The sequence below is a fragment of the Callorhinus ursinus genome, unplaced genomic scaffold, assembly GCF_003265705.2.
Source record: "Callorhinus ursinus isolate GAN/ISIS: 27379988/994484 unplaced genomic scaffold, GSC_fseal_2.0 scaffold34, whole genome shotgun sequence".
Classification (NCBI taxonomy): domain Eukaryota; kingdom Metazoa; phylum Chordata; class Mammalia; order Carnivora; family Otariidae; genus Callorhinus; species Callorhinus ursinus.
In genome coordinates this window covers 9141578-9151078 of record NW_027397096.1, presented here as the reverse complement: position 1 = coordinate 9151078, position 9501 = coordinate 9141578, and the positions used below count along the sequence as shown (strand labels likewise).

Sequence of the window (9501 nt, the reverse complement as noted above, 5' to 3'; positions counted from 1 at the left end):
AGTGCTGTGGCCAGGCTGAGGTCCTGCGATTTTGACAGCCCACAGCCCGCTCTAGAGGAATCCTGTGGTTAGAGTGGGGGATGGCGCAGGTTCTCAGAGAAAGCGGGGATAGTGGGGCATAAACAGGGCTGCTGGGAGAATCAGCGAGAGCTGGGACCCCCCCCAGTCCTGAGTGTGCGTGTGTCCTGAAACTTCCCACCTACATCATTCCCTTACTCCTCACAGCACCCCCAGAGGGGGACATGATTCCCATTTTACAGTTGAGGAAACGGAGGTGCAGAGAGGCGAGGTGGCATATGAAGGTCGCAGAGGGATACAGGGGAGGGGCCAGGGCTGAAGTCATCAGACTCTAGCACTGTGTCTCTTTCACCCTCACCTTACAGTGCTCGCTAAACGCCAAGGAGCTCGGCAACCCCTGGCCCTGCCTTTCTCCCTCACTCCCCCGAAGGCCCAGCCTTCCACCCAGGGAGAGAAGCCAGCCCCAGCCTTCCCTCCCTGCTCCGTCCCGGGGCGGGCTGTGCAGGGCCGTCCTTGGCCGGCTGCCTCGAAGGGTTAACGAGGAGTGTTTGTAGCAGCCGTCTCCAAGGAGAGGAGGGGAAGGCAGAGCGGAGAGGCTGATGCTGGGCTCCGCTGCCCACCGCCGGCCGCTGGGGGGTGGGAGGCAGCCAGCGGGACCAGTCTAGTCCTGGGGGCGGGGGCGGGGGGGGGGAGCGGAGAGCAGTGTCCTCACCTCCATCTGTCCTGGGAGCTGGCGACCTCTGGGCCAACTGGGCAGCCCAAGAGTGAGGTCACTGCAGAGCCAGAAAGTAGGGAAAGTTCCGGCAGGCACTGAGGAATGTGGGGGGGCGGGGGCCGGGCTGAAGCCAGAGGCAAGTAGCAGAGCCGGAAGTCCTGGGCTCGCGGAGGGTAGAAGGGGTACCCCTGAGTCAGGGAGAACGAGCCAAGGCCCAGCGGGCAGCAGGAGGACCTCCTCCCTGCTGAGGGTCCAACCATGCCCCGGCCTGGGGGACTTGGGAGGAGGCCTGGGAGCCTGGGGCCACCGGTGCGTGGCATCCGGCCCTTTAAGTCCAGCGAGCAGTACCTGGAAGCCATGATGGAGGACCTGGCCGAGTGGCTTCGGGATCTCTACGGGCTGGACATCAACGCGGCCAACTTTCTGCAGGTCCTGGAGACAGGCTTGGTGCTGTGCCAGCATGCCAACGCCATCACTGAGGCCGCCCTGGCCTTCCTGGCTGAGGCACCTGCCCGAGCCCAAAGGATTCCCCTGCCTCGGGCTGGGGTTTTCTGCAACGAAGCCGCGCAGCCCGGTACCTTCCAGGCCCGGGACAACGTCTCCAACTTCATCCAGTGGTGTCGAAAGGAGATGGGCATCCGAGGTAAGCACCCGGCACCCGCCTCCCCAGGCCCTTAATCCTGCCAGAATCCACCTCCTGCAGCTCGGGCTGCACTGGAAGTCAGGAGCCAGGGTACTCTTTCCTCATTCGCTTTGGGCCAGCTCATCCCTTTTTGTGCCTCAGTTTCCCCCATCACGTAGTAAATCTTCAATAAATAAATGTGTTGACTGAATGATTCATTCATTCAACAAACATACATTTAGTCCCTGTCTCCTTCGTGCTGGGCACAAAGGACCGAGAGAACTGAGACCCAGTGTCCAAAGAGTCCATGGTCTGGGAAGAGAGACAGATGAATAGATACACAAATTACAGCCCAAAGTGCTCAAAGCCTCAAATAGAAGCGTATGTGTTGAGGAGCCAGGAGAGGAAATGGGTGGATAGTGGGGGCCAAGAAAGGCCTCTCAGAGGAGGAGGATTTGAACTGAGTCTTGGAGAACAAGTAGAAGTTTGGGGGAAAGGGAATTCAAAGCAGGGAACAGCAGGAGCAAAGGCACAGAGAAAGTGCTGTGTTTGAGCGACTGGGAGAAGCCAGGGTGGGGTGAGGGCATAGGGCTGGGGGCGGGGGGGAGGACAGGGAGGCAGGCAGGTGGACATTAGGGAGGGGCCAGCTGTGCTGAAGCTTGTGAGGATCCCTCATCTCCAGGATCCCCTCATCTCCTAGGCCGTTGAGCCCGGTGCCCACCCTGGTGCGGCTGGAGGAGGAGATGGCCTTGCCCCCTGCCTCCACCAGGGTCCCTTATCTCCTAGACCTAGCGGGATGAAGCTGGATGTTGCGCCATCCTCCAGGTCAAAGGGCGTGGGGGCTGAGGCCGAGGGAGGAGTCAGGCCCTGCTGCTGGAGGCTGGCAAGGCAGTGCGGAGCAGGATTGGAAGGCTGAGAAAAGCTAGTGTCTCATCGAGCACCTCCCATGTAGCCAGATCTTGTCCGCAGACACAGCAACCCCCGTGAAATAGTCTACATCCCACTCTACGGAGGAGGAGACTGAGGCTCAGGGACTAGCCCAAGGACACACGGCTGCTGGGTGGGAGAATCGGGACTCCAACTCGGGCAGTCAGGCTCCAGAGCCTGTACTCAACCTTGCCTGGTTATACGTGGGCTGAGGGTTGAGTTCCAGATGTCTGCTGGGTATTTGGAGGGGAGCTGTGTGGGTGGGAAGCAGAACAAACTGCTTCTTACTCCTAGACCCATATTGCCAAACGGAGGAGGGAGAAGGGCAAGGTGGAGGGAACCCACAGCCGGGCTCTGGGCTTCTCTGCTTGGCTGTGTCACCTCTTCCCACCCCAACCTGTCTTGTTAGACTGGCCACCTACACTGCCCTGAGAGCCTGAGCAATTCTGCTCAGACCGCTCCTAGGGGCCGGCCAGACTCCAAGATCCAGCGATCCGAGCCAGCCCCCTCCCTCCCCCAACCCCCGCCCCCCTGCCCCGACCCCGGGCCAGGGACGGCCCCAGGGCTCTCCCAGCTACTCTGCTGGGCGGAGGTCCGCAGGGGGCTCAGGCTGCCTGCCGTCCTCCCCCACCTCCGCTTGCCAGAGGTGGTGATGTTCGAGACGGAGGACCTGGTGCTACGCAAGAACGTGAAGAACGTGGTGCTGTGCTTGCTGGAGCTGGGCCGCCGAGCCTGGCGCTTCGGCGTGGCGGCGCCCACCCTGGTGCGGCTGGAGGAGGAGATCGACGAGGAGCTGCGGCAGGAGCTGGCCCTGCCCCCGCCGGACCCGCCGCCACCCGAGCCCCCAGCGCGGCGGCCCTGCCACTTCCGCCACCTGGACCAGCTGGTGAGGGGCTCCGGACACGCCCTCCAGGCCCCGCCCCCTCTCACGCCCGCGCGCGCCGCTCGGAGCCTCCTCCTTCTCGAGCCCCAACACCCCCGCCCCCGACTGAATTCTCGGTGCGGCTTTGATTAAGTCGTGTTCCCCTCGGAGCCTCAAGCCTCATCACGTATCGGCCCAGCTAAGCCGCTTACTACGTTTGTATTACAATCCCGCGCTCTAGACCTCTCTCACTGAGCCCCCGCCGCACGGCTTTTGAGAACACAGCCTCTGGCACCGTCTCGGACACCTCGGTTCAAGGCTTAGTTCCACTGCTCCGCGGCTGTGTGACTTGGGGCACATTACTTAACCTCTCTGTGCCTCAGTTCCCTAATCTGTAGCGTGGAGGTGTAATAGTACCTACCTTCCACGGCTGCTGAATATTAAATGAGCCAGCGCATATGAAGTGCTCGGAACCGTGTCTGGCACGGAGGGGGCGCTTCATAGGAAAGTACTGGGATTAACCCGTTCCTCCCACCCAGGAATAGAGCTCAGGGAGCTTTCTTAACCTGCCCAAGGCCTATGGTGTGGTGGAGGCAGGACTCCAGCCGAAGCCCGTCAGATTCCAGGGTCCACCTTCATCATTACACTCCACTGCCTCCGTCAGCTGACCCACAAGGCCACGGGACTATAAGTGACCACTCGAGGTCTCGATGTCACTGGGTCATTAGAAGTCTTCTGTACTTGCTTCTCAGCCTCCAGCCCTGACCTCAGCAGAAGCCTGGAGGCTGGCTCCGGGGGACAGGCAGGCTCCCCCTCATTGGGCTTGACCCAGGGTGGGGGATAAGGAGCTTGGGCACTTGTGCAGAGGGAGGGCTGAGCCCCTGTCACTGCGCACAGGTTCAGAGCCTCGTGAGCCGCTGCACGTGCCCAGTTCAGTTCTCCATGGTTAAAGTGTCTGAGGGGAAGTACCGCGTGGGGGATTCCAACACCCTCATCTTCATCCGGGTAAGTCTGGGGACCGGAGTAGGGGTGTCCCCCGGATCAGCAGAATAGCGCTGCCTTTCGTGGGACCTTGCCCAGGACTGAGGGCAAGGACAGGAAGTCACCATTCACCCCAGTCTATCAGGACTTGGGGCTTTCTTTCTCTCCCTTGCGGAATTCCCAGAAGATAGTCGGCAAAGTTGGCAATCCTATCCCCTCCTCCTATTAGGACAGCCAGGACCCTGCCCCCATCTGCTCCACCTTAGCCTAGTGCAGAGGGGTGTCCAGGCAGAAATAGAGTATGAAGGGTACTCCTGAATGTCCTTTGCCTCCACTTCATGCACATGCTTGGTCAGAGCAAGGGGACTGAGAACTCCAAGTTTGTGTTCGGTGCACGGCCCAGCCACACGGGCCCCATAGGCCACGCTTCCCATGCCTGGCTTGGTACATCCTGCAGAGTGAGCGGCAGTAGGGGTCTCAGATGTACCTCTCACTGCCCGCCCCCTCATACCCGGCCACGCCTCACCGGAAACAGATTGTACCTAGAGGCGTGGCCAAACCCTCTCCGTGATCGCAGGCCATACCTGGGGACAGAGCCAGCTCGTAGGTAGGGACTAGGAATTTCAGCTGAGGAAATGGGAAGCCTGGAGAGACTGTGACCTGCCCCAGAGTCCCAGAATGGAGTGGATGGCACTCCCAAGATTCCTTGACATACCCGCTACAGAGGAAAGTGGGGCCACTTTTTTTGTTTTTGTTTTGTTTTGTTTTTGAGAGACAGAGAGAGAGCAAGGGCGGGCGGGAGGGGCAGAGGGAGAGAGAATATCCCAAGCAAGCTCCGCAGAGCCCCACGTGGGGCTCAGTCTTACAACCCTGAGATCATGACTTGAGCCAAAATTCAGAGTCAGACGCTTAACTGACTGAGCCATCCAGGTGCCCCTGGGCCACGTTTCTGCTACAGGCGTGTGCAGGTGGAAATCCCTTTCCAGTGCAGGGAGAGAAGAGAGTGCTCCGGGGCCAGGCTGCACAGTGCTTGTGAGATCCCTTGTCTAGTTGGGGGCAACTCTCTGTTTGTCAGCCTGGCCGCTACCCTTGACAACATGTGTTATCCGATGCTAGTTGTGGAGGAGAGGCTGCAAAATACACCCCCCCATACACCTGTGCAAGGAATACCTGCGTGCTCGTGTGTACATGGATGGGAGTGCATGCTGGAAAAGTGCAGGCTGCTCCAGGAAGAGGGGATGCCCTCCATCCCGCCCCCAACCTCATCCTTGTCCCCTACAGATCCTCCGGAACCACGTGATGGTGCGCGTGGGGGGCGGCTGGGACACCCTCAGCCATTATCTGGACAAACATGACCCCTGCCAGTGCACGTCCCTCTGTGAGTCCCCTGAGAGTCTCTTCCCTGTGGCTCTGGGTCGGGAGGCCAGAAGCAGAGGTAGGAGGTAGGTCTGATCTCCAGGGGCAAGAAATATGGAGAAAGGAAGATAGTATAGAAGGTACTGGTGTTAAAAAAAAAAAAAAAAAAAAAGGTACTGTTATGATACCCTCAGTGTAGGAAGAAAGCGAGGCAACCACAGTGCAATACCAATCATAGCCACAAGATGACGCCAAACACGTAGAATCGCATTTGGTCAGGGTGCCTCTTGGCAGGGCTGAGGTCTGGCTCTGATGTCCACAGTGGTGGCACCAAGTATGACTTGGAGGGGTCTTTAGTCCCCCCATAATCTCTATTAGTACCACAAGCCACCCCAAATAAGCATGCAATCTAAGTAAAAAATGTGAACTTGCAATACAAATGCAGCTTTAAACAAGTCCCTGAGCTGGGCCCTCTGACCAGATTTTGTCCCCTGAATCCCTATAACGAAGTCCTGGCACCGCCACTGTAGGTCCTACTGTCTATAATGTGGGTTTGGGGCATGGGACAGCTAGGGGAGAACAGTGGGCCCCATCAGCAGGAATTTAACCCTTTCCTCCTCTCCTCTCTCTTGGGGGGGCTGTGTTGGTAGCACACAAGGCGGGCAGTTTCCAGAAGCCCCCTGCCCCACCGGTGCAGCATGAGGTGAGGGTGCAGGACGGGCCCTCGCAGCCCCAACCAACGATGACTATCAGCCGTTCCCAGAGCCCGCTGCCCCCCGTGGACTGGAAGACATATACCTCTTCAGGCCGGAAGCTGAGGCCCCCCACCTCCTCCTCCCCTAGAGCCCACAGTAAATGGGGAGCAGAGGCGGGAGTCCCCAGAGAGACAGCATCATTCCTGAGGTACAAGGGAGAGGGGCAGAGCAGGGTCTCTTTCTTCTTTGGAGCCCACATTCTCAGAGGCCACACACCCCCCAAATAAGGGAAGCAGGTCTCTGAACGGTGCCCCTACCCCAGGTGTTCAGAACCAAAAAGGCACTCAGTCAGTACCACTGGGATCATCTAGCTTTTTCGTATGCCCTCCCGTTTCACAGATGAAGAAGCTGAGGCCCATAAAGGCCCATAGAGATCTCCCAGGGACCTTCTGCCATTTCACAGTAGGACAGATACTCAAACGCCCCCTCCCCCAAGATTGGTGAGCTGTAGTTGCGGGACCTGAAGTAACCCGGGGTCCAAACCAGGCTTCTAGCTGCTACACAGGGGAATGAGGGAGATTAAACTTGAACAGTATCTGTCATAAGGAAGACTCGGGCGGGCCCAGAGGGACAGAGAACATCTGTTTCATTCAACATGAAGTCTGGCCCCCTTGGTGTTCTGGCTGGGGAAAGGTCATCCCTTCCCGGAGCCAGGGGACTGGACGAGATGATCCTGCCAGCCTCATGATTCTCCCTTCCAGGCACCAGGAGAAGTCACCCACCCCGTCTTGGAGGCAGCTGCCAGTGGGGGACAGCCCACTCAGCCCCCACTCCTCATCCCCCCATAGGGGCCGAGACCCACGGTGCACCTCCTCAGGGAAGAGGGAGGAGAGATACTCCTCTGAACATCCCAGAGGAAGGACTCCCACATCTTGGATTCATGAGGAGACAGACAGCCAGGGAGCTCCCACCAGGGCCCCCACCTCCCAGAGATTCCGAGCCCCTGAAGCCACCACCAAAGGGACACCAGCAAGAGGACTATCTCCACTGCCTCGTTCCTCCAGCCCAGCCAAGCCCATGGGCCTCAGGCCACAACCCAGGGGTGAGGCTGAGGGTGCTTCCTCCCAGCTCAGGGAGCCAGCAGCTGTCCGCTCTCTGTCCCCTGTTAAAGCGCCCGCCAAGATCTCTGTCCAGCTGCCCCCTGCCTGCCCCCCCACTCCAGGAAGCAGCTTTCCAGGTATTGCAGGTGGAGGTCCCATGACAGAATTGGGGAGTGGCCCCCTCCCAAGGGCTGTCCTTGGGGACCTGGCTGGGTGCAGACATGGGGACTTCTCTGCGGATGCGAGACAAGGGGACCAGAAGTCGGATACCCAGGTGACAGCAAAAGCTGGGGAGGCCTGGGGCCTGGGCCCACAGGAGTGGGAGGAGCAATATCCTCCCCTGCCTCTGGGTGCAACCAAGGATCAAGCTATCTACCATAGTCTCGAGGAGGAGCTTTTGGCCAACATGAAGCTGCTAGAGGTGGGGGGTGCCTGCCCCCAGGGCACAGGGTCTGGAGTTATCGCTCGAAGTGGAGTCTATGTCCCTAGCCTAGGTGGGCGCTGGCCTGAGCCTGGGGGTCCTTATGACAAAGTCATCCAGGAACTGGCTCAGGGCCCCCCACCCCTCCTTAAAGTGGACCTGGGAGCCTGGAAGGCAGCCTCTACAGGTTCCCCTAAGCTATCTGTTACCACTGGCCCAGGAAGCCCAAAAGGGAAACCGGAAGCCAGAGAGAGTGGGCCAAAGGTAAAGGCAAGCCTGAGTGCCAAGGGTACAGGGATGAAGAAGGGACCAGCTCAAGGAAGGCAGGACTGCTCAGCCCCCACTGTGTCTGCCAGCCTGGAAGCCCCCACACCTTCACCCTCAGACCCCAATTCTGACAAAACCCAGGCATGTCCAGGCAAGGCCAAGAGAACACTCCGAAAGCCCCAGAGAGTCCCATCCATCTACAAGCTGAAGCTGAGGCCCAGAATCCGGCCCCGGAGAGACCACAGGCCTGGGAGGCAGCCTTCACGAATCCCCAGGCCACTGACCTACCTCCACCTGGGTTCAGCCAGGGCACCCCCAAGGGGCAGGCCAGTGAGAGCACTGGGCAGCAAGGGAGTGGGGGCAACCCCAGTGGATGGAGCCTCAGCAGGGAAGGAGGAGGAAGGAACGAAGAGGGAAGAACCAGCTGCCCCACTGAAGAGCAGCCCCCATCCTTTGGAGGGCATAGGTCTCCAGCAGCTTGATCAAGCCCCACTCCCACCCGAGGACGAGTCCTGGGTCTGAGGAGGAGCCTTCCCAGCCTTGAGCTTGTGAGTCTGGGGGAGAAGGGAGGTGAAAAGGATGCCATGTATCCACTGGACTCCCAGCTGCAGGAACAGAGGGGCCTTGGCAGGGGAGAGGGTGTGGGTGGGGTCAGAAGACAAATATAGGTTCAATCTGCTTGTTGGGCAAAGGGGCAACAACTCACTCCCACTCCCGGGGCACCGGGGCCACCCTATGTCTTCTTGCCTCCCCCCAGAACAGCCCCCCAAACTCCTGGCCTCTGGCTATGGCCACCATTTTCACAACACCTTTAAGTTATTAAACCCTTGTGGGTCTGTTTCAGAGCCCCAAACTTCTTGAGTCCCTCACTCGAGGATTGTGGTGGTGCAGGAAGGCACAGTTTCAAGGGTTTTCCCAGGTGCAGGAAGGAATAGCTTCAAGCGTTACCCACTGGAGTGGAAGGGGATAAGGGACAGGGAGCGGGGGTGAGAGGTTTCCTCTCTTGAGGCCCCGCCAACCTTGCCAGACAGCCGCTCTCTCCTGGAAGCCACTGGTGTGTCAGCACCAAGGACAGGGACACACACAGGCCTTCAGGACTTCAAAGCTTTGCTCCGGGTTTTGGGAACTGAGATCACTGGGAGTCAAGAGGGATGGTGGAGAGTGTTCCTATCATATCTACAGCCGCGAATGGGCTACAGCGGGTCAGCCACAAGTGGGAAGCTGGGATTGAGTCCAGTTATGAAAGTGTTCCCGAGAGGGGCGCCTGGGTGGCTCAGTTGGTTAAGCGACTGCCTTCGGCTCAGGTCATGATCCTGGAGTCCCGGGATCGAGTCCCGCATCGGGCTCCCTGCTCAGCGGGGAGTCTGCTTCTCCCTCTGACCCTCTTCCCTCTCGCGCTCTCTCTCATTCTCTCTCTCTCAAATAAATAAATAAAATCTTAAAAAAAAAAGAAAAAAAAAAAAAAGAAAGTGTTCCCGAGAGTGGCGGGGGGAGACCTTTCCACTTCCCCCTCCAGTGGTTTTGATCAGTGTGGGAG

General features: G+C 59.0%; 1 protein-coding gene across 1 annotated transcript; it reads left to right on the top strand.

Moving 5' to 3' along the window:
• The first annotated feature begins 615 nt into the window (after positions 1-615).
• GAS2L2 (growth arrest specific 2 like 2) lies at positions 616-9176 on the top strand. Its single transcript, XM_025851051.2, has 6 exons — positions 616-1376; positions 2927-3168; positions 4042-4149; positions 5407-5503; positions 6132-6384; positions 6938-9176. Exons 1-6 carry the CDS (start codon positions 992-994, stop codon positions 8484-8486), a joined length of 2634 nt encoding a protein of 877 aa, XP_025706836.1. The 5' UTR covers positions 616-991; the 3' UTR covers positions 8487-9176.
• Positions 9177-9501: the final 325 nt, after the last annotated feature.

What these genes read in the sequence shown, in the direction of transcription:
- GAS2L2 (XM_025851051.2), top strand. Translation starts at nt 992, where the DNA reads ATGCCCCGGCCTGGGGGACTTGGGAGGAGGCCTGGGAGCCTGGGGCCA. An exon ending in ACACCCTCATCTTCATCCGG is followed by an intron (nt 4,150 to 5,406) that starts GTAAGTCTGGGG and finishes TGTCCCCTACAG; the next exon opens with ATCCTCCGGAACCACGTGAT. An exon ending in CTGCCAGTGCACGTCCCTCT is followed by an intron (nt 5,504 to 6,131) that starts GTGAGTCCCCTG and finishes CTGTGTTGGTAG; the next exon opens with CACACAAGGCGGGCAGTTTC.